The sequence below is a fragment of the Stegodyphus dumicola genome, chromosome 7, assembly GCF_044657685.1.
Source record: "Stegodyphus dumicola isolate Sdum_Otavi_A_Nest chromosome 7, ASM4465768v1".
In the NCBI taxonomy this organism is placed as follows: Eukaryota; Metazoa; Arthropoda; class Arachnida; order Araneae; family Eresidae; genus Stegodyphus; species Stegodyphus dumicola.
The window spans coordinates 12,961,119-12,986,994 of record NC_140774.1 but is presented as its reverse complement, the minus strand read 5'-3'; the positions used below and the strand labels follow the sequence as shown (position 1 = coordinate 12,986,994).

The 25,876-nt window shown below is 31.0% G+C and overlaps 2 protein-coding genes across 2 annotated transcripts in view; one reads left to right on the top strand and one right to left on the bottom strand.

Annotated features, from left to right (window-relative positions):
* The window catches only part of LOC118199344 (NFU1 iron-sulfur cluster scaffold homolog, mitochondrial-like), a 31,357-nt gene extending 6,529 nt beyond the window's left edge, over nt 1–24,828 (top strand). Inside the window, exons 3-7 of the mRNA XM_035371179.2 lie at nt 1,906–2,108; nt 9,232–9,346; nt 15,469–15,572; nt 19,769–19,903; nt 24,608–24,828. Of these exons, the coding sequence (XP_035227070.2) occupies nt 1,906–2,108; nt 9,232–9,346; nt 15,469–15,572; nt 19,769–19,903; nt 24,608–24,685 (635 nt within the window). The 3' untranslated portion in view covers nt 24,686–24,828. The remainder of the gene's footprint in view (nt 1–1,905; nt 2,109–9,231; nt 9,347–15,468; nt 15,573–19,768; nt 19,904–24,607) is intronic.
* Nucleotides 24,829–25,135: 307 nt separating this feature from the next.
* Nucleotides 25,136–25,876, bottom strand: part of LOC118199343 (alpha-2-macroglobulin receptor-associated protein) — a 38,828-nt gene continuing 38,087 nt past the window's right edge. The window contains exon 7 of the mRNA XM_035371178.2: nt 25,136–25,249. Within this exon, the coding sequence (XP_035227069.1) occupies nt 25,190–25,249 (60 nt within the window). The 3' untranslated portion in view covers nt 25,136–25,189. The remainder of the gene's footprint in view (nt 25,250–25,876) is intronic.

Here is a 25,876-nt window from a genome sequence, read left to right as displayed (position 1 = left end):
GTTTTCTTTTTTCAGTACATTATTAGTAAATTTTTGTGGTTTTAATAGTACCATAAATATTATGTACCATATTTGCTCACATATTTGTTCCCCTCAAATATTTTCTACCTAGTTTTTAATCTCCCTATGATTTAGAAAAGTCTAATGTATTATAACACTGTAAAGTGTATGTACAAATAAGAATGTATTTGTGTAACTAAAAAGAGTAATACTGAAACTGATAAGTCTTGTGAAATACCTAATGTAATTATATTAGACTGTTTGCTTTTTAGTGTGCTATTTAAGCCAACTCTTCAAATAGTATACACCGTATATTTTTCCCCACACAGTTTTCAAGCAGAGAAATTAGTAGGAAAAGAGGCGGGATATGCAAGTAAATGTAATATACACTAACATTGAAAATGTAACATAAAGAAGGAGTGGCCAGAATGTGATGAAACTTGGCAGACAGTGAGAGACAGCAATGAACAATAAGTAATCTTTATTTTGAAATGGTATTTGTAATACAGAGTGAGAGCAGCGTTGACTCAGTACCACCTTGGACGGCGATAACATGAAGCAACACAATTAGGTACAGAAGCAGTGAAACTACAGATGATGTCCTGAGGAATGGCTTTCCATTCCCTGTCACCCACTTGCCACAGTTTGTCTTCTGAACATGGCAATGGCAGGCAAATGTGTTTGATTGGTAAGAGAACGGTGGCCAGGGAATCATCTGTACATTTTGCACATTGGCTGAGGCAAGCTATGTGTGGTAAGGCATTATCCTGCTGATAAAGGGCATTGGGCACTCCCTGAAGTACATCATGAAGTATTGTTGGACAGTCATAGTGCCCTGAATATGAACTACTGGTGACCTGGAATAGTATGCAATCGTGCCCCAAACCATGATGTCACGTTGTTGCTTGGTGAGGCATTCCAGAATTGCTCCCATATTCCAAGTCTCCACATTGATGCCACACTCATATGTGGTAACTATCATTGGAGAAACAAAAGCGTGACTCATCTGAGAGCAAGATCTTGTGCCGTTCCATTGTTCACATTGCTCAAGCCAGCACAATTGCAGATGTTGGCATCTCCAATGTGGGGGGTCAATGGTATTCTCTTTGATGGATGCAACGAGTGCAGTGCATTAGCCACCAAACAACAGCAAATGGTTCTGGTCGATATGAGAACTTCCAGAGTATCTTGAACAAGCTGCAAAATGGAGGTAGTGGCTGGTGGCTGCACCACCGCTTGTCAGCAGATGCCTCGATCTATGTATGCTGACATCACTCTGGCCACACCGCACCTCTTGAACTTGCTACATTTGCTTGTTCCAACCATTGTTGCCACAGCCAATGCACTGTGGACGTGCCCAGCTGTTGTCAGAGATTTGACGTATGGATCAACCTGCCCTTTTCAGTCCGATCATCATGTCCCTCATAAAATCGTCTGCCTGCTGGAACTGCCTCCGTTGATGACAGCCTGGCATTCTCTGCTGTTACGCATGTTCTCTGAGATAAGAACAAATTTTCTAATGATTTCCCTAGAAGAAATAATGGCACGCAAATTGAACATTCGGCAGGTTCCTTCCCTTATATCTTCAACGTGCGCTGGAGAATTGCATGTTTCATATCATTCACATAACTTAATGACGTGTGCCTACCCTGAACTTTGTATAATTTTCAGACCATTTCTACATTTTCAGTGTCAGGGTAGTGTATATAATCTATGTAATTATCTTCAACTTTTTATATAATAGATGTACTAGTTTTATTTTATATTAGACAGAACTGGATTTGGCAGTTATTATGTTATTAATATGAAGGCATCCTTTATTTGCAACATACTGATATAAATTATAGATTAATTTTTCACCTTATGGTTGAATAAAAGTTACGATTGTATGTTATGTATTTTTAGGAAGATCACTCTTCATACAGACTCAAGAAACACCAAATCCAAATAGCCTTAAATTTGTGCCTGGAATTCCTGTCTTAGAGTCTGGTACTTTTGATGTCCCAAATGCCATGGCTGCAACCAAATCTCCTCTTGCTAGGCAATTATTTCAAATAGAAGGTGTAACATCTGTATTTTTTGGTTCAGATTTCATTACTGTTTCGAAGGTAATAAATTTGGTTATTTATAGAATGAGCAATTTAATTCTTATCAATTTATTCATAAATTATAAAAACATTTCATATTTAATTTTGTATTAGTTTGTATTTTACAAATATTTTCTTTTTAAAATTTAGAAGAATGATTTTTATATGCAAATTTTAATGGCTTTGTGCAAAAATAATCGCAACCATGTCTCTTTTTCCTTGCTTTGAGTTGGAGAAATTGTATTACATCATTGTGTTTGTCTAAACATGTAAATATTTCAGTGCCTTTTGTTCTTCTAGATATGAGACATAATACTGAAAATTCTGTTAAATTACTTTAAAAATTTTAAATTACTCAACTTTTTATATTATAAATGCCCAACTACTAGCATTCAGTTGACCAGAAAGCTCAAGCAACAAAAATATTTTATAATTTTAGAAGCTTTTTTTAAGCAAGAATTGAAGCAAATGAGAGACTTGTAAAACTGTTATACTTGGAATCTCATTTATAAAATGTAAATGCAATTATACTGCTCCCTTTCAGAAGATGTTGATTACTAACTGCTGTTTTTGCTATTGTGCTGTTCCAAGAAATTTTCCTTGGAGTTGGAATATTTCTCATAGATAAAAAAATGAGGAATTAATATGGCACGGGAACAGGAGACACTCCGAAATTCACAATAGTGTGCTCACATGATTAAGCAAGAGGCTGCCGTGTCTGCTTTCACAAGAACTATTCTCATTAGTATGTCTAACACTGATGGTTTTAAACTTCTGTTTCTCAAGAAGCAAAAATTGTAGCCAAACAATAAATTTAGTGCCAATTAAAACAAATTAATTCACAATAAGCCTTTTCATTTTTGTAAAGAACAATATATGCTAACTGCTAGTTATCTGTTTTTTACTTTGCATTAAAAAAAAAAAAGGTTAAATTTTTTTACCCAGATTCAGTGGTACAGCAGGCAGTAGAATACTTGTAAAATTAACAGATCCATTAATGCATTAATTGATTCATGCATTAATGAGACACACTATGTGACTTTATATGTTTTGAGTAAGGCCTATGAATTGTGTTTTGAATAAGGCCTATGAATGTACATCATCTTTCATGTACATTTAAAAAAAAAGTTTCATAATTTTGAATGTAGGCTTTGAGCATTTAAGTTAACAAATAAGATGACTGATTTTATAATTTTAAACTGGAAATCCATTCATTTGGCTTTTTCTTCTGTGAATTGCACTTTTTATACTCTAAACTATCTGGTATTTTTACATATCTGGCATTTGGCATTTCCTAAGCTTCCTGAATAGCTTTTACTGTATAAAATTGATCAAGTTACTTGAAAAATTAAAAAAATTAAATTATCCAACATCTCAACATAGAATTCTTTAAGCTTGCATAAAAGTTTTTAAAAAAATATCATACAATCAACTTTGTTATTGCAATTTATTAAAAAAACATTTGTCATTGCAACTTATTAAAAAAGCAAAATATATGCACCTAAAATAAATAAATGAATAAACAAATTTCTTGTGGAGGTACATAGCTGTATATGGTATTAGAAATATCTTTTATAGAATATACTAATGATATAAACGGTTGTATAATTTTAAATTACATGTTATTTTTTAATTTCTCTGTTTGTTACCTGTTAAGCAGGATGCTTTTATAATTTGAAAGATCTTATGTGAAGAGAATTGACAGTTGACAAGTCCCATGGATGCTTATTGTAGAAAGGATAATGTTAATGAATAATGATTTAATAGCATAAAACAGTGTGAAAAAAGGAAATTTTAAGCTGCAGACATGATTAAGAGGAAAGAAGTTTTTGTAATTATTATTTTGAGCAATGTGTGTTGGTAATTTTAATTATTAATGAATATTCTGTATTTTTGAAAAACATATCAACATGTATGCTATCAATCATGCGCTGTCATATGATGTCGTGTTATCACTGAAGAGCCAATCATGCATTGGCATCTAGTGTGGGCTGATATCTCAGGTGCCAGTCATCTGCAGGCATTGGAAAAATAATGCCATATTGTTTATTCTCCAGGTCAGTCAGCATTATGTTTTGAGTATGTATACTGGTATTGGAGTGGTGAGAAATTAGTTGCAAATGTATGTGGTTGTGAATTAAAGCAAAGTTTCATTTTGTGCTATGATTTTATACATGAATAACATTCTAAAATGTATAGTTTGTAATAATATCATTGTTACCACCTTGTAATAAATTCATTTCTAATGTGTATATTGTTTGTGACTAATTTCGTGCAAAAATAATGTATATTATTTTCTTATTTTGGTTCATTTTAAAATGCCATTTGCAGCACATAATGTGGCATTTGGGAAATAATTTTACGTTTAGTGCTAATCACATGCTGGCATGTTGTAATAAAATTATCTGATTCAGTAATCAGTGTGATACACGTAATCATCTTTTGTTACTTCTTTTAAATCATATTTCTTATAATAAGTAATTCGGCATGTACTGTATTTGATGGCATATAAGACGCACCCTTATTTAGGCGGCCACACACAAGGAAAAAAAGTTTCAATAGTCTGTGCGATAGCGCGGTACCACAATAACTTAAAATGTAATTTCTTTTAGTTCTCACGTTTTGTAAAAGCAAAATAAACAATCATTGAATGCAGTTACCAAACGTATTTTTATTAAGGAAAATTAACAAACGGCAAGCTATTTTTTTTCAGTAGGTGGTGGACCGAAATCCCTTGCTGCTGCTCTGTTTCCATGCACTTTGGCATAGTTTAACACTCCTAGTTTATACTGAATTGTATAGCTTAATCTTTTGTTTCCTGTAGTCATATTTTCCAGGGTATTTTTTTAAAACAAATAATTTTAAGCACCGATACCAACACGTGTTTCGGCTGAGTCAAAGGCTCCATAGACGTAATGTGACCATCGAACCTGTTTGAACTTCGACATTAGCTTTGAGCTTTGGTGCTTTTTGGCAACAGATATTTCACGCATGCGCAAAATAATTATGGAAGATGTAGGAAAAGTTATGCGTGTCTAGACCTTTATCCGGGCTAAAAATAGCATTCAGTATTTAAAGTTAACCTGTGTCCTTCACGCATAAGACACAGGTAACTTTTTTGAGACCAAATTTAGGAAAAAAAGTGCATTTTATATGCCGTCAAATACGTAAGTATAATGTACTTCTGTGTCAAGGCAATAATTGCCAACACAAACTCATATGATAATCAGCAAAAGTGTAAGGAAATGGATCCAAGATTAAAAAAGATTTAAAGTAATTTACTGGTTCAGAATAATTAATAAAATTGTTATTTTTATCTGTTGGGATGTTGAATTACATATAATCTTAGCTTTGCATAGCAATTGGAGAAAACTAGAAATTCACAAATTTTGCTGTTGGGGTGATGCAATGTACATACATATCATGGAAAGTGTTTCAAATTATGCAAATTTGTGCTGAGTGAAGTATTATATATCTTCCCCCTAATTTCTTATATACAGTGAGTACCTTGTGATCAAAATAAGTTTTCATAATAGATAGTAGAGGAACATGCAGCATTAACCCATTATTAAAATATGGCGTGCATGTGGCATTCACTCCACTAAAAATATTTCTGAATGCAATTTCTAAGAGTGTAATAATCCATTCAATACATGAACAAAACATATTTGAAAAGGGATTTAAACATTATCTGTTAAAGAAGAAAGAAGAAAAACAAGTTCATGGGTTGTTAAGTAGTTGTATCATGAGGTTTGAGCTTATAATCAATGAAACCTGATACATCTCATTGAATGTAGAAGAAATCAAAAACCTTCTAACTTCGAGTAAGGATGCTGCTAATTTTCCCTCTATATAAGAGACTTAATATATTTTAAGTCTGTTTTAGGAAGAAACAAGATTAAGACAAGCCATGGGCTGTAAAACTCTTTTCATCTGAAATTAGAGAATTTAAGGAAGTGAATTGACTATAAAAGGGTAGAAAATGTAAAAGGAATATATTGCATTCAGAACTGATGCATTAAATAGGGAGATAAAAACTTATTATAAGAAATGCTATTTTTTGTTGTTCTGATCTTAAAGATCAAAAGTGCAAAATTCATGCCAGATTTTTCATTTGCTTTACAGTATGCTTTTCTCCAGCTTGGTAATTTTAGTTTTACTGCTACTATGAATGATTATTATATTTAAAAAAAAAATTCGAGCAAGAGATTTTAGTCATTATTTTTTTACAGGAGGTTTATGGGTATATTGTAAGGACACTGCTAGTTTTATACAAGAATTTGTCATTAAGTAGAAAAGGGATAACTAGCTTTCATTAACATTTTAAAAAAAAGTCTGTGTTTAACATCATGGATTTATGTGATTGTATCTAATGATCATTTAATAAATTTCAATGAAAGTTGTGATTTGGAATCAATTCTTATTAGAAAAAAAGTTATAGTTTATTATTATCATGTTGCCGAAACCTAAAGGACTTTGTATGCTCTTTTTAATTTTCAAGTATTTAAAAAAAAGAAATTAAAATGGTTTTTAAATTTTTACTGATTAACCACTTCCCAGTTTTGCCCGAACGCCGTTCGGGTACTTGGAAATGGCACTTTTTTATTTTCCTGAGCGGCACTGAGGCAACCTTTTTTTTTAGTCTAATACACTGATTTGCACGAATTTTTTGCTTGTTTAGTGTGTAATGTTTATAACAGATAGTGCTAGTAATCCAATAAAGTTAGAATTGCAAAACAACTGGTTTCAAGGTTAGGTTTTACTGAATTCTTTTACGCAAGTAAATGCGTGAAATTTCTTTTCACTAGCTCAGTGTTCCAGCTACTGTGAATACTATTCAGTGAATCTGAAATTTCACTGAATGATTCTGGAAGTAATGACAGTTTTTTGTTTGACTTTTCTAGTGATGAAGAAACGGAAAGTATAGATAATCTAACGCAAATTCAGAACTTTTGTGAACTTGATATTAATAATCCTTCTTTCTTGATATTAATAATTCTTCTTTGGAATCGAACAGATATGTAATAACAATAAAGCATTTTAAATTCTGACATTTATTTTTGTAAAGTGTTCTTTCCAGTTCGCTTACTTGTTAAAAAGAAGCCAACTTGATACTATTTTGGTAGATGGTTACACAGATTTTTGGCAATTTACTTTGCCGCAATTGTTGGTGCGGTTTTTACAATTGTCAGCCATCTTGAAAAACGCTGTTTTTACGTTATTTTGCCCATAGTAAAGTATTCGAAACTTTAAAAAAATAAATATCGTTAAAAATAATGGATTAATTTTTTTTTTTTTTTTTTTTTTTTTTTTTAAAGGGCAGGCAAATGTAAATAAATACATTTACTACTAGTATAAAATGCTAAAGTAAGGTTAAATTATTACTTTCCTATAGCACAGAAATAGAATAGAAACATCTCTATAAAAACATTGCGCCAATGTTTAACTGGATTAAAATATTACGTAAATTAAATATCGAATTAAAAACCATCATACTAACATTTAAAAGAATTAAAATATTACTATCATTCAAATACTTTAAAATAAGTAAATAAGTAACACTTTGTACACTAGAGCTAAAAATGACAGCAATTAGTTTATTGCCGGTAAAAAAAGGGAGAAATGTGTAATACTTTTTTTACCATTACAGCAGTTATTTCTTCCACCGTGACCACAATCCCATATACGGCCGTCCTCAGAATTGGCTCTTCTAACCATCTTCATCTGTGATCCACATTTTTCACACTTCATTGAAGAAGCAATTAGCCAGGTTTCCTCCAAAAATTTAAAATAAATTTCCTCTGACCCTTGTAGCAATTTATAAATAAATCTTTGATTGGGAAAGCCAGGTTGGCGAAAATAAGGTCTTAAAGGGCAATTTTTTTTTTTTTTTTTTTTTTTATTCCGATACCAATAATTCTTGGTACTTACCAATATCAACACTAATCTTTGAAAGGGACATATCCATTTCTTATGAAATCTAAGGAATTCAAAGAGATGAACATTAGATTAAAATTACAGATATTAAACCAATTACTTTTAAAGCAAGGTGACGTCATTGATTACATCATCCACAACATAAATTATAGAAAATGTCATAAACAATAAAATTTTTATTTCAAATAAAAATATAAAATTAAATTGATTTTTAATATTTAGAAGCCATAAATAATATTTAAAACAAAGAATTTATGCATAACAAAACGCATTATTTTTTAAATAAAATGACGACAAAGTATCGGTTACCATAAGTAACTTGTCCAGGAATGGGTTTACCATAAGTCGTATCGCTCGCCAAAAAAATTCCCCAAAATCCGTGCAACGATCTACCAAAGTAGCACCGCCAACTTTAGGGGAAAATGTGCTTTTTACGATTAAACTAAAAACTAGCATAAATCAATAAATTCAACACTTTTAATAGTTCTGACTGCTGATTTGGGTTTATATAATGAATTTCTTCGTAAAAATGTTTATCAAAAATATGCTAATTTTTTTTTATTATATAATATGACGGAAAAAAGAAACTGTTAAGTGGTTAAACATCATGCTAGCAAAAATTTAATTTGTGAAATTGCTTTTTTGTGATATGGTACTTTAATTGTGTTTTCTAATTCAGGCCTCTAAAAATATTAGACGAAAAAAAACACCTTCATGTCATAGATTTTGAATAAAATTATGAAGGCGATCAGATACAGATCCTTCTTTTTCAGGAAAAAGAAAATTTGCAAAATGGGATGAACAGTAACTGTTTTTATGTAAAAAAGAAATGGAGGGAGCTAAGCAAGCATAAACAATTGTCACTTCTCTTCAGTATAAAAACAATTGTCACTTCTCTTCAGTGTAAAAACAATTGTCACTTCTGCCATTTTGAAATTTTTCTTTTCCTTGCTGAAGAATAGGGGCCTGTGTATGATCACCTTGACATCAGTAGTATTTTATTCAAAATCTAGGTCAAAAAAAAGATTGCATTCTTGCTGGTTTTAAACTTCACTTTGGCATGCTTCACATATGTTTGACCCTAAAAATGCATTAAACAGAGAAAATCAAAGTAGCAATAAAAAGGCTTATGTTAGAAAACAGTTTTACATGCCTTTATTGCTGCATTTATTTTTACTATTATATTAAATTTTATGTTCATTTTTAGTCAGATGATGACATTGAGTGGAAGGTTTTAAAACCACAGATTTTTGCTGCTATTATGGACTTTTTTGCGACTGGTCTGCCAGTAGTGACATGTGATCCACCAGCATCTGATATAAGTAGCTATATTTTTCAATAAATATTTTGGAGGGGAGGGGAAGAATTTAGATTATTTTTAAGTCACAACTGAGTTAACTGAGGTAAAAAAACTTCAATTTAAATTTAAAATTTAATCAAAATTCATTTGTAAAATAATTGTAAATTCAGTTGCTTTTATCTGGTTTAGTAACGATAGAGTTCTTGCAAAATGAAATTTTTTAAATTATGTATGTAGATACATAACATTTATAAAAGTATTAATTACAGAAGAATTTTAATTATCTGGATTTATTTTTATGCTTTCTAGGCCAAGTAAAATGAAGCTTGTAGTTAATTTATTCACATTTTTATTTTTTCATTTAAAAATTTTTAAAAATAATGTTTAAAATAGTTATTATACATATTCTTTTAAGGAGTTGTTAAATTAATTGAGAAAGTTGAGCACAGTATGCAGTACTGTAGGAAATAATGTCTTAATTTAATTTGAATTAAATAGAAGTCTTCTTTTAAAATTTTACATTTTGTTTTTGTGCATATTGTAAATAAAGATATGCAAGTTTGAAGAGAAATGAAAAATATTTATTGTATATACCCGTGTATAAGTTGATCCCCCGACTCTGGAGAAAAATTTTTGGAAAAATGAATTTTTCACCGATAAAACAGCATACCGATGAACTTGATAAAATTACATTCTCACTTTAGCGAATATTTGCTTATTTCCATTTTAGCACATGATAAAATTTTAAAATATATACAACATTTTCAGAGAATTTCAATCAAATCCTTCTAATTCTGATTCAAAGTCAGAATCTGCAAATAAATACTTTTCTAGTAAATAGAAAATAAAATCAAAAGAAATTTAATAAAAAACTAATAAATAAAATTGAAAGAATAAATAAAAATTTTGTGTTTTTCTGTATGAATGATATATTTAATAATCAAGTTCACTGACATGTCATCAATCAAAAGCAGTAGTTGTGGTTTTTTTTTTTTTTTTTTTTTTTTTTTTTTTAAAGGTTTTGTATATAAGTTGACACCCTACTTTGAAGTTTGACTTTTCCCCTTTAAAATTGTCGACTTATACGTGCGTATATATAGTAAATATTTTTTTTAAATTGTCTTTATTATTAACATTTAGAGCAACTGAAAAATTTTGCTTTTAAATTATTAATTCTGAACTTCTTTAGCATTAGTTTATGAAATAAATCAGTATCTAAAATGTACTATCTCCATATACAGGGTGAATAATTAACTCATAATCAAGTTTAACCAAAATCAGTTGCATTTTCAAACCTTAGATTTTATTAATTCCTGAGTTTTCTAACTCTTTTTATGTCACTTGCATAACTTTTGAATTGCATAACTTCTTGAATTTTAGCTAATATTTTGAACAGTGAATAATACACAGTGAAACTGTTAATTCTCTAAGTTGAATATCCAGCAGTTGTTAGCAAAAGTGGGTACTTGCGTATTAACGCTACCACCCTGGCGCAATTTGGCAATTTTCTGCAGATGGAAAGGTGAAAGTTTCTTATCAGGTGCAAGTTGGTGATTTTCATGATTTTTTTTTTAATAAGATTCTCAAACTATTGATATTTACTTTAAATCAGCAAACATTATCAACATATATATATGTATGTATGTAAGATAAAAAATTATGTAAATGAGTAAGATAAAAAAAGTATGTAAATCAGAAGTATAATTTAAACTAATGGTAATCTCTTACTTCTTCCCCTCTATCCTAAAAATTGTAATAACTCGTCTCGATTGCATCATTTCTAGATCAATCCATTTTGCATGGCCTGCGCAATGCTGATGATATAGTTATTTTGGAATCTAAACTCTGAGAACTGGAATCTTTCTAACTTAAACCAACACCTTTCTCTTTACAGATTGCCAAATTGGATAAATGTGGAGTTAGCTTGTAGCTCTGTTGCCGCTTGAAAAATCATTGCATTTCATTTGTGCTTTGTCATACTGCTAACTATACCGTTATTTAAAATGTGATAATCTATAAAAAACTGTCGTGTGCATATTGCACCTATGATCACATGTAATGAAAAATATGGTTTTGATAATTAGTTTATGTTCAGCAATAAAGATTATGCTCAATTAGGCTACGTCCGTCTATAAAGTCTCTCTTTTGTGTGTCATCTTTTTAATTATGCAGCAGTCTCACCAAGTTTTTATCACATATATATAAATATATATAGAAACATTTTAGTAATTTAAAATACAAAATATTATTAAATGAGGATTATATGATACAATAAATAATTAAATAAAATAAAACTTTTTTTTTTTTTTTTTTTTTCAAAATCGTTCTGTAATTTTATTTTTTGATCTCCTCATGTACACAGCACTATGTTTTTGCTTAAAAAACATCAGAGAATTGCACAAACGAGGCATCATGCATAACTTTTGCATTATTAGGAGGCTTGCCTGTCAAAATATTGTCATTATTCCATCCATTAATGACTTTGCTGTAAAAATACTGTATTCTTGCAGAAATTTTATGACAATTTCTGCTGTTACTAGCAGAGTATACAACCGAACATTTTTAAATTGCACCTCAGGCATAAAAGGAAAACAAAAAGAATATCTCAATTTGTCTCTATAAACCGTTGAAACTTGGAACAAAAAGAGCACTTAAGAAAATGGCAGTGTTGCTTGACTGAAAGATTTTATGACTATGATTGCCTGAAGAATGTGTATGCACATGATTGCCGGAGCTCAGCACATTCTGGTAATTTGACAATTTCTACTAAGGTGGTTACGATAAAACATAAGAACCCCAAAATGAATGTCCATAAAGTACTGCATTTAATTTCATTGCTCTAGAGGAAAAATAGGAAAGAAGTATACTTATTTCCATGAAATTATAAATATTTATATATGACCATTCAGAGAAGAATGTGGGAGCCATGTAAACTGCTTTTCTAAATATGTTACATGAAAAAACTTTGATTAAAATATCGTAGATCGATATTGTAAAATTTTATTTGAATTTGTAAATTCCAATTAGATATGTTCATACTTGTATGTATTGTATTAGTGCAAAGTCCGAAATCTTGACGGCCATTATCCGGAATGATCTAAAATCCAGACCTCAAAACCACCAACAACATTTTTTTCTCTTAGGCTTTATGCATGCGCATTTGATTCCCCCCCTCCATGCATAATAAAACATCTGGAGAGTCCCGATTCTTAATTTCACTTCGACACTAAATAAAATACCTTGTTATTGAAGAAACAATCATTTTGGCATAAATTTGGCTCCATTTCTGCGTATCTGCTTGGCACACATCTCAAACCTAAACTGTCCACATAGATACATCGTTGACCTGACACCAACCTGGCGAATCGTTATTTTTTATACTTTCCTTTCATCACTGCATGTTTATCAACACATGACAACTTGAGTAATGACTCATGTAGCGATGTCTAAACAATTTTTTGTGTTAGTAATTAAATAATAAATGAGTATGGTAACCTTTTATGTTGACATTATGCTTGGCAGTTGTTGCAGATTTAAGTTAAATGTACAAAAAATGTTGACGAGAAAATATTTAACAAAAATATCTTTCCATATGCTAAAAATAGATTTTGTTGATGACACTCATAGACCCAAAGATTATGTTTAGGCCTGTTTAAATTAAGAATAACTAATTTGTTATTCACATAAACCCAGAACTAGTGCCAGGGCTCGTATTCCCGCACCGGGTCGAGAATTTAGGACCCACAGAGACTGCATCAGGCGGTAAGATATCTAGCACTGGCCCTCAATAAGGCTTAAGTATATGTGGGAATTTATTTATTCAAATCTCTGATAAGCTTTAAGCATGTGCAAGAAATAGGCATAAGTATAATAAATAACTGAACTAATACAATTCAGGCTTAATTGTCTCAGTATGTGATAGTAGCAAGATAAAATTTAACAGAACAACTTGTTGTTAGTTGCCAAGCTCATGATGCATAGCCAAATATGTATAGTAAACAACAGCTAAATTTCATGATGATAGCTTCAAATTTTAAAGGTTTTCAGATATCACAAAACAAAGGTGAAATTTTCCAATTAACGGATTTTGTAAAGAAATGTGGAGAAGCGGTAACAAATGAAAATGATATAAAAGAAGTTTTTCATTGTGATGACAATGCTTCTCAATCATCAATCAATTAATAAATGGCAAAATCTGTAGTATGGTTCTAGATCCAGAAAATACCGCTACTGATAGTGAAGAAAGTGACGGAGAAGTTATTGAAAACGAAAAAATTTCAACTGACAAGTTACTTGGAATTCTCGACACAGCAGTTACAGGACTTCAGCAATGTAACTAAACAAGAGATTATGTCTGTGTACAGAATTAAAGAGAAAGTATTAGCACAAAAAATGAAGCAACTTAAGCAACTTACATCGAAAGAAATGTTTAATGAGGCAAACAAATAAACATTAAGCTTTTTTTTTTTTTTTTTTTTTTTTTTGTGTAAATTTTGATACCCTTTAGATCAGTGGTTCTTAACTGGGGAGAGGTGCAGGAATGTATTTTTGAGGGTGCGAGAGAAGCCCCTACCTAATCATAAAAATTATTAAATATCATTTATTAAATTTCTTATAATATTTGAAATCTGCAATAGTGTCCCCAATATTGAAGCTCATAAAAATTAATAGCACCTAGCTCACTTATCGGCAAAAGACACAGGAAAGAGCCGGTGCCGATGGGTGTATACAGTATGCTACGAAAGGGCATGAAACGCTACAAACGAACGCGACCCGGCAGCTAGGTGACGGAGAAAAGAAAAAAAACTTTGTGGGAATACAAGCGGAGAATGTTATCCCAGCATACATTTGAGATGATTGAGCGAATCATTCAATGGATATTTTTCTACCGGAAGTATTACCAAAACTCAGAGATGGATACTGGATCCATTTCTATTTGACTTAAATTTGATGGATGATAGTGATCTGAAAAAAGATTAACTTATTGAAATATGAGCAAGTGGACATGTTTAAATGGAATTCGAACAATTAGAATTGCAACAATTCTGGTGTTCACAGTTACAATGTTATCCAGAGTTGGCGAACGAAGCACTGCAGTTACTCTTACCCTTTGCTACCACCTACTTGTGCGAAATGAGATTTTCATCGCTTTTGCATATAAAAACTAAAGTGAGAAATATCTTAAATGCAAGTGATGACTTACGCATATGTCTTTCAAAAAAGGAACCTCGCTTCGCCAGTATAATAATGAACAAACAACAACAGACTAGTCATTAATAAAAATAATATTGTTTTGTATTTATATAAAATGTACAATGTTTTTCAATAAACAATAAGTTTCGCAAAAAATGTTTTTTTCTAGACTAAAAAAATTAAAACACATTTTTCAATGGGGTGCGGAGATATATTTTCAGATTCAATGGGCTGCAAATCGCTAGAAAGGTTAAGAAACACTGCTTTAGATTATAAATATTTTATTATTTCATAAATCATGATTTCATATTTTTAATTTTATAATTTGTACATGCCATCTTACGAAACTTAAACTGATGATCTAATATCCAGAAAAATCCAGAATCACCGAAGCCCCGATGAGTCCGGATTTCGGACTTTGTACCGTATTATTACAGAGTGTAGTGAGTTTTAGATCTCATAGATTGATATAATATTGTATGAAATTCAAATCGGAAGTTTGTGAAGTTTGTTCATCTTAATTAGCTTAAGGAAAGTGACTTAATATTGCCAGTTTTTCAATTATTATTATAATTAGTATGTGTCTAACTCTTACTACAGTGAGTAAGTAATATAACTATTTCTGGTTGTAATGTGTTTCATACACAATAATGTTTGTTTTATGTGGAACTTTTGCATTAAGTACTTTTATGTACTTAAGTATAAATTATTAAATATAAAACTCATAATGGTATTGCTTTGCCAATGATTATAAAAGTTATTGAATGGTTTAATGTTATTATATAACAACATCAACTTATGGAAATAATACTGTGAATTCTAACTGTGATGAAACACAGCCTTGGTTATTTAGAAAATGTTCTTTGTGTGCTTTAATCTATTTTAAAAAATCATTATATGAAAAGTAGGTTTCTCTTCTTATTTATTAATTGTATAATTTTCATTCATTAGCTGTTGATGATGATGATGATGAAACTGTACAGATGATAAAAGAATTGCTTGAAACTAGAATTAGACCTGTGGTTCAAGAAGATGGTGGTGACATTATATATATGGTATTATAATACATGAAACTATTTTTTAAGAATATATCATATGTATTACTATATTAAAATCTCAATGAATATTCACTTAATGTAATTAATTGTTTTTCTTTTATATTAATTCTAAGAGTATAGTATATAAAGTTTAATAAATGATTTTATGTAAAAATTTAATAGAAACTTTTAGTTGAAAAGCCAGCTTTTATCTTTTAATATGTCCCATTTTTTCTTCCTTTATTACGTGTTATATCCTTCCTTCGACAATGGTCCGACAGCCCAGGGTGGGCTTTGGCATTCTCAAGAAGCTTTTCCCAGGTCAGTTTTCTCCCTGTTAGCATTTTCCAGTTTTGGGTTTGTAAGGTCAGTAGGTCATTTTATAGGCAGTGTAACATCTTAGATTTGGTTTCCGCATGCCTGTCGGTCTGATGTTGAAATCTTTTTTTGTTGCACAGTTTTCATCCATTGTGATAATGTGGCCTGTGCATTTTATTCTTTGGCATTCAAGGAAATGAATGATGTCAGGTTCATTATATGAGCAATATAGCTCCAAATTTGATCTTCTATGCCACATACCATCTTTTTGTATTTCTCCAAAAATACTTCTTGAAACCTTCCTTTCAAACGCCCAACATATCCTCATTCGTGCTCATCATGGTCCAAATTTCACATGCATATGCCAAAATTAGTCTTATATGGCTCTTATACAATAAAACCCATGTTTTTCTTTGAATTACACTTGATTTCATATATTTTTGTATTCTATTGAATCATCCATTGGCTGCAGTAATTCTGTTTGTATTTCTATAGTATTTCTCTTTGTATTTGAATAGTATTTATATTCTTTGTGTTTCTATAGTAATATTGTCCCTGTTGTTAAATTCAGAGTCTATATATGTAAAGCTGTCAACAGTTTCCAATTTATATTCTTCAATTTCTGAGTGTCCTTGAAGTCTGTTTTATTGCATGGCATCTATTTTGTTTTATTTTCATTAATTCTCAGGCCCATCCTGAGTGCCGCCTTTCTCTAGAGATATAAAAGCCCATTTTAGTGCTGCTGGTTTCTAACGATAATGATAATGTCATCAGCAAAAGCCAATTACTGTGTCAGTTTATTAAAGATGTTTCCTCTGGTATTAATGTTTGAATCTCTTATTACTTTTCTAGTGCCAGATTGAAGAGAATGCATGCCAATGCATCACCTTGTCTAATGGCACTGTCGAAGTATTTTTACCATGCATGTTATATAGAATGTGAAATTATTCCGATAGTTAAATTTTAGCTGTGATTGCATATATCAGGATGCTTGCAACAAAATAAAATGGGTGTAATGATTATTTTATTTATTGTATTTATTATTAATTTGTAAAATGTTTTCCAAGAGTAGTTCAGTTCTGTAGTATGTTCACCTTAAATTGTATACATAATCTTTCATAAACAAAATGTGCATAGGCATATACTATAAACCTTATGAAATAGATAAATAAATATTTGCAGGACTGGATTGAATTAGGTACATTACGGCAAAATATGTTAGGGTTATCTGCCTAAGAAACAAGATGCCTTCGTAAAAGATTTGCAAGGGAAATTGGCTTGTATTCATGTTATCTATGTGAAAAACTACGAAAAGTCTCATACAACCAACCCTTTCATCAAGATTTAAACCTATCTCAAACTAACCAATGTTCAGCAATCTTACCACTAAGCACACCAGTAGTCTTTAAGTTTAAGAGTTTTCACGGTTTTTACGATGTGTAATCTGACTACAAGTCAATTTCCATAGGATGTCTTCTATGAAAATATACCTTCCCTTAAATATATAAGCTTTAATGCGCTTTGTCATAATCCAATCCATAGTCCTATGGATTCAAATATTTACATGTCTATTTCATAAGGTGAATACAAGTGTAAGTCTCAGTGGGATGAACCACTGAACATGTGTATGAATTTAAATATGTAGCTAATATTTGCAATGCTTGTATGCATAAAAGCATTGCTGATATTACAAGCATTGCATGCTTTCTCTGCAAAATTTTAGATCTTGATCTAGCTTGAAGGAAAAAGTATGCATTTCACATACAATATAATAATAATATTAAATAAAATAATTTTATTTTATAGTTTTTACATTTTCATTCAGTTTTAAAGGAAAGGGATTAAACTGTATTTGAATTTATTCTTTACTGCTTTTATGTGAATTTTGAAATACATCTTTTGTTAACTAGGTCTCCAATGTAGTCCAGTTCCCTTCCCATAGTATGATTAATAGAATTTTTGATATTATGAAGTTATGAAGACTGTTCCTTGGGGAAGATTAGGAAAATAGATATTAAGTACAAAGCTGAACATCTGCTGCTAAATTCCTAATCCTCCCGATACTGGAGCTAATAACTTTTACTGTATCCTATGATCAACTGTGAGTACTTAACAAAATCACTAAACATCCATTCATGTTTCCCATAGTTAGTTAAAAACATAAAATCTCAACAAAGCTGAGAATCTTTAATGTTAAAGTTAAATGGAACTAGGTTAAGGAAAATAAGGTAGGTGGGATCAAAGCTTCCATCCAAGTTCTTGAAATTTTTGCTAGATGAGTTTGTATGTCATCCTGATAGAATATTACTTTGTAACAGATAGGATATTTTTTACCAGTACTGAAAGAAACATTTCAAATGGTGGGTGGATAAATTATTACTAATGTTGGTATAGTTCATAATGTATCAAACTCGACTGCTGTTGCCAGCAAATGAGTAACACCTTCCCTACCAGCGTGCCTTATTGACATTTCATGGAGCTTTTTCTTTTCTGGTCCGGTATTTTTCATGTTTAACATTAACTTATATCACTCATTTTTCATCACTAGTTACCATTTGATGCATACACATTCCAGGCTGCTGTGAGATAAAAAGAAATAACTATTAGTTGTTTCAAAATATACCATCAGGTCAAAACAAAATCATGCTTTTTGTTGATCAATTTCAGTCATTGAAGGCAGAATGAAAATGGCTATTATGCTGGAAGAATGTACGTTAAAGGAATAGTGGACTGTAAGGTGAGGAATAAATGGGACTGTGCATCTTACAGCAATGTACTGTAGCAGTGTCAAGTTGAAATTTGCTGAAAATATGCTGTCCTTCTGAGTTACAAGTTGTTCTATCACAACAGTGTCAGGTTTCATGCAACAAAAACTAATGCAGCAGCAACCCAAAGACTTGGATGCAGGAGATATTGAGGCTGTTATATATTAATGGGATAAGAATCTGAATAAGAATTGAGGTTATGTCAACCCAAGGTAGGCCATAGCTTTTCTTAGAACCTTCTTCCATTCTGCTCTCCATTTGTCTAGTTTTCCAGTTTGTAAACAAGAACCTTAGGCTTGTGTATGCTCCCTGAGGGCTTGTGATTGGGCTGCTTCCAGTCTACTAACAATTCTTTGTCTCATCTATTATCCATATATTCATGGCTACTCATTTTACCATATAAAATTTACCCAACTCTTGCGAGAAATACGACGAATGTGGTGAAGGAGTATAAACACAAATCACCGAAAACCCCTTGTGTGCTTATATCCATTCCATAATTACAGGTCCACAAATACGTAAATGTATACTTATGTATTTGAGATACGTAAATGTATACTTATGTATTCACGCAGAGCAGCGTGAAATTGATAAACAGATTTCGGAACGGTTAGATAAACAAAGGATATGGCTTTATCCATTTTTTTGTAGCAGTTCGTTTTTTGTTTGATGGACATCGAAACATACTTTCGTTTTCTAGATTCTTTGGGAGCTCCAGCATCGGAAATTCTATTTGACATAATCGAAAGTTTAAGCGTACTTTTATAAAATTGCTCTTACAGTCTGCAAAAAATAATAAGCCGGATCCAATTCGAAGATTAAGGAACAACGCAATCATCAACATTAACTCAAATAGATAATTAGATAATTTTAGCTTATACCGTCCGTTATACATTAAACACGCACGCGAAAACGTATTCTGCGCTTGCGCAAACGCATATGCGCAGTCGTAAATGTCTTGCGCGCACGCGTAAAACGCCTATGCGCATACGTCCACGCGGCGCATGCGCAGAAAGATTTTAGCTTTGAGGTCCGGATTATGGGTGTCCGAATTAAGGACTATTGACTGTATTTTCTCTTGCTTCTGTTTGTTCTATACTGTTTACTATGTCAGTTCCTCCCCCCCCCCAGGGTTTTGAAGATGGTTTAGTGAAACTGAAGATGCAAGGAGCATGTACTAGCTGTCCTAGTTCAGTTGTTACTCTAAAAAGTGGTGTGGAAAACATGCTTCAGTTTTATATACCTGAAGTTAAAGGAGTGGTGCAGGTAAATATATAATTTTTTCTATCTGTTCTGATATTCGTAATTATTCAAAATCACTGTGTCTTGATAGTTTTGCTCCAATGTATTGAGACGGGTACATATCCTACTGTCTTTACTTTCTGAAACAAATGGTAAATGAGATATTGCCTGTTTGTTTATTGCAATTAATTTGTATTTAACTAAAGATTAAATGTTATTTTTTATAATGATTAGAAAAATGGTAAATAGGATTTGATCAAAGTATATGTTTATGTACAACTGGCACAAAAAAAAAGGTAGAGTTGAAATTTAACTTGTGTTTTCCATCTCTCGAAAGCACAACTTAAGATATATATATATATATATTATATTTATATAAAGCATTGTTCTAACATGGGTATTTTGACACAAAATTGGACTTTTTCTGAAATAACATACCAATCGTTTTCCATATTCCACCAGCTAAAGGTTCAACTTTAGCAGTGTTTTAACATAGATCATATCTCATAGCGCATCTCATAAGCATAAATATCTCATGACCCTCTATTAAGGAACATTTTTTCATTATTCTAGTTCATACTAGGAATTTTAATTAGTAAAATCTTTCTTTCAAATACTAATACAGTTAAAACATTCATTTAAGATAAGTCTTATGCAGTCATAAGCACGAATAGTACAAATAGAATAAAAAATCGCTGATTGTCATTAAATTTTTTATGTAAAATCATGATAGGAAAATATGAAATTAAAATTAATTAGAGACAAAAGAATTATTGTGTATAAATATACTAATAATAATTTAATGACAAAATAAGCATTTTAACGAGAATTTTTTATTTTAAATATTCATATAAACATCTAAAATATTCTTTGCTGCAATTTAGCGAGATGCTTGGTCTTGTTTCTGTAAATGCAATTTTTGCATATCTGGGTCTGTGTTCAAAAGAGCTACACACAGTTCATATTCAGAATTTTTCATAGTGGTCTCTAAGTTCTTGCGAATGGTAAAAGAAAGTTCATAGCTTTTTTGCTGATGGATTGCTTACCACCTTTATAAAGTCATTAAATGTAGACTTTAATTCTAGAGGTAAACTATTTGATATGACATCTTCTCTTTAAATAAAGTGAAGTGAAAATCAAGGTTTTCAGACTGAATCTCAGATATCAAGTCTATGATTTTTCTTGTCATTATAATCATGCCATCAATATAAAAACTTATGGGTTTGTTTTTGAAGTTTTTTGTAGAAAAAATAATGCACTTTCAATTCTTTCTCATTGGTATTTAAATAAGTGCAATTAGCTGACACCAGTTGCTAGCATTTGTTCATTCATCAAGCTGTAAGGAAAATGTTGTGTCATCAGAAATATTTTTAATTAACATTATTTTTATATTAACTGATCCATCTTCTGATGATCATATTTAAAAATGGTATTTTTTCAGTTTTTTGTTTAATTCATCGATTCCAAGCATCGTTTTGACAATTTCCATACAACCTGGTAAAATGAGTGATTCAACAAATGTGTGAGGCTTTACTATCAATTTCTAAACTTTGTAACTTGAATTCAGTTAGATACCATTGTGGCTGATCTCATAAAAGTACTTTGCATCCGAGTTTGAATTTGCACATATTTAAAATAGTTAAAATCCTTGCCTATGTATGAAGGATACTTTGTAGAAAGGTGCCAGTGAGTTTACTTGACACCATTGCTTCATATGAAAACTTTCCACATGACACACAGAGATACACTGAGGCAAAGAGTTATCAGAGTGCACAAAACTGAAGTTCAGATAATATGCCTTATATAGTCCATGATGCCTTACATTTTATCTTTGGTTCATCTTCATAGGTTTATGAATTTAATGGATTTGGGAGTTTTTAAAATACTTTTCCATTTGGGGAAAGAATTAAAAGTTAAATTTAGGATTAAAATATATGCAGAATGAAAACTTAAACAAGCCATTGAAGAGAAAATACAAATTCCATGAAACTAAAAATAATATTATAATTGAGGATATCAGAAAGACACTGTAGTTAGGGCATTTCAGATGCCCTAATTACATGCTTAAAATGCAATTTTTGTGATTGATCAATAAACTGACAGTTGCAAAAAAAATTGCGAAAGTTATGAAAAATGGATTTTATATGTAAAATTGCAATGCTACAGCAGTTTCTACCAAAAAAAAAAAATAATAATAATAATTCATAAAAGTTGCCAGCAGAAGTTGCATATAAAAAGTCATTTGATAGTAAAACAGTAACAGGGTCTCATCAGTCCTTATTTCTTCAAAAAGAACGACCATTGTGGATGTGGTTTTTTTCTATGCTTTTGACCTGAACCTGATGGAAACTTACAAAAGCTGATATTTGATGAATAAAAATTAAAAAGCTGATATTTTTTTGGTTCAATAGGATAGTGCTATAGGTGAGTTTTGGAGCACTGAAGGACCAGCTCAGTCTTCTGACCTAATGTCCCAGTCTGTTATTTAAATTCACCAAATTAGTATTGCTGTGTTATAGTAAAGTATTATCCAAATTTTTGTGAATGTCTACAAGAGTCCATTAATTATAATAAAAACTACCTTCCTAAGATGCTAATATATTACAATAAATTGTTGTAAACCCTCCTCATATTGCTAACAATTCTCATGTTCAAATCATAATATTAACATGAAAAACATATCTTTATGTTCCAACTTATAGGTGTTGTGTGGAATGGGTGAATACACAAAATATTGAACTTCAATTTTTCATTTAAATTCATTATTGAACTTCAATTTTTCATTTTTCATTATTTGTTTTTCATTTAAAAATTTAAATTCTAAAATTTACTGTTATCAAAGATTTAATACCATGAGTTATTCTGTGTTACAGTTGCAAAAACAATATTTCACAGTTAATTAAGACACAATAACACGCCGAACAAATACCAATTCAGAAGTCAAACAACAAAAATCAGCGTTAATTCACAAAATTTCGCAGGACTAGTTTCGATGGTTTTACCGAACCATCATCTTCAGCTGCAAAACCGCAAATGAACAAGATAGGAAATAATGTTTGGATAAGATAAGAAAGCCTGGACAAGAATAAGCAAGTGGCGCCATCTGTTGGCGAAACCAGAACTAAAACATAATTTCTCTAAAAGCCGAAGGCAAATTTGGATTGGAATTAGGATCGTTAACTAGCACAGAAAGGTTTTTATGAATGTGAAATGCCTCTAGAAAATCCAGTTCTCCAATGGAAGATGTTTTTTGAATAATTTTGGCAGCAGAAAAATTGAAAGTGTGATTTTCGGACCAACAATGTTGAGCAACAGAAGACTTCTGTGTTTCCTTTCTTCCAACATATGCCTCATGTTCTTTGACGCGAAATTTTAAGGTTTTCTTAGTTTGGCCAATGTAAATTAAACCGCACTGGCAAGGAATCCTATAAATACCCCAGGAATTCATATCCGGAATGGGGCCCTTGAGTATAGAAGTTGGAATTTTATTGATGGGAGAGTAAACAACCCGAAAGTTAAATTTCTGCAAAATATGTGCAACTTTATAACTAATTGATGGAAAGAAGGGAATGACAACAGAATTTTTATAATCTCCTAAAATAAGAGTGTGGCTTTTAGTGTGTTGAGATGAGAATTTTTTAACTGCTTGATTAATAATGTTGGGTGAAAAGCCCCTGTCAATAGCTATTGCTTTTAAATAATTTAGTTCTTCATCAAAGGCTAGTTTGGAGGAGCAAACTTGAAGAGCACTATAAAAATTCTGTTGTCATTCCCTTCAAGTTTGCTCCTCCAAACTAGCCCTTGATGAAGAACTAAATTATTTAAAAGCAATAGCTATTGACAGGGGCTTTTCACCCAACATTATTAATCAAGCAGTTAAAAAATTCTCATCTCAACACACTAAAAGCCACACTCTTATTTTAGGAGATTATAAAAATTCTGTTGTCATTCCCTTCTTTCCATCAATTAGCTATAAAGTTGCACATATTTTGCAGAAATTTAACTTTCGGGTTGTTTACTCTCCCATCAATAAAATTCCAACTTCTATACTCAAGGACCCCATTCCGGATATGAATTCCTGGGGTATTTATAGGATTCCTTGCCAGTGCGGTTTAATTCACATTGGCCAAACTAAGAAAACCTTAAAATTTCGCGTCAAAGAACATGAGGCATATGTTAGAAGAAAGGAAACACAGAAGTCTTCTGTTGCTCAACATTGTTGGTCCGAAAATCACACTTTCAATTTTTCTGCTGCCAAAATTATTCAAAAAACATCTTCCATTGGAGAACTGGATTTTCTAGAGGCATTTCACATTCATAAAAACCTTTCTGTGCTAGTTAACGATCCTAATTCCAATCCAAATTTGCCTTCGGCTTTTAGAGAAATTATGTTTTAGTTCTGGTTTCGCCAACAGATGGCGCCACTTGCTTATTCTTGTCCAGGCTTTCTTATCTTATCCAAACATTATTTCCTATCTTGTTCATTTGCGGTTTTGCAGCTGAAGATGATGGTTCGGTAAAACCATCGAAACTAGTCCTGCGAAATTTTGTGAATTAATGCTGATTTTTGTTGTTTGACTTCTGAATTAATATTTCACAGTATTAAGATGTCCATGATCATCCCCAGTTTTTAATTAGAGATAATTTTTAAGTAAAAGAACATTTTTCAATGATAACTTTATCAAACAGATATTAATCTTATATCACACCTCCTCTTTTAAAATTTAGGTTACAGATGAAGTGGATGAAATTGCTGAAAAGGAATTCAGAACATTTGAAGAAAAGCTAGAAAAGACTGACAACTGATAATTAAAATCATGTATTTATTGTACAGTTTAGATTTAAAAAATTTAATCTGCAAGCCAGATTTTAGTGTCAATTTAAAAGTGAATCTATAATTTGTGAACTATAAAGAAAAGGTAAACATAAAATTTATATTGTGAAAACTATTTCATTTTAAAAATCATTTATTATTACAATTGTAGCAGTTATGTTTTTTACACAATAGTCATACAAAAGTGAATATTTATATGAGCATGATAAAAAAAAATAGTCAACAGATTCCATATAAAAAGTATTCAAGCACAGCATAACTAATTATGAACACATTTATAAAACAGCTGCATTGAGATTCAAAACAAACACAAGAAAATATTACAAAACTACAACATAAAAATGGTTCAGTGATTTGGTGACCTAAAACCTGAAAGGTCATCAAAAGAAAAAATATAATTTATAATCAACATTTAAAATATAACAACTGCATGAATAACAAATTTATTCAGAAATACAAAATATTTTCAGATACGTCTATAATTCTGAATGCCTTTGGAGAATACGATTAGTTAGTTCCTTCTGAATTTTCTCTACCTGGAAGATAAATATACATGATAATCAGCTTAATGTCAAAAATTATAAAAAAATAGTTTAAGAAATTCACATTTTAATTTAATTATTTATTTTTTCCATACATATACAGAACATTTAATGAATGAAGGACACCTAATAAGTGAAGAATCACGGCTTAATCATCTACATACATTCCTTCCAACGTTATACATTGCTTATTATATTCACAGAACTTCTACATGAAAATAAGAAGAGAATTTATCATCTTGACTTTTGTGAAACATTCAGAAGAATGCCTTCATAAAAGTCATTGAAAAATTGTTATGCTTCTTGAATTTCTGAAATGATCTAAAAAGGTAAGATTTTATTCCAGAATATGAAAAGTTATCTGGGATGACTAAGAGCATTTACACTTTCCATTACATATTCTAATGAGAGCTGAGTGCACAAATATTGCTTCTTAATCTTTGAATCCATGATGGTATATATCAAGTGTATGAAATCAAACAAAAAATTTCATTTAAATTTCTCTTCATAAGCAAATAATATATTACAGAAATTAAGTTATGTTAATAATCACATATACTAGTTATCATTTGGCAGCTGGAATTACTACGGAAAAAATCGGTCTTAAAATTTTGTAAATAC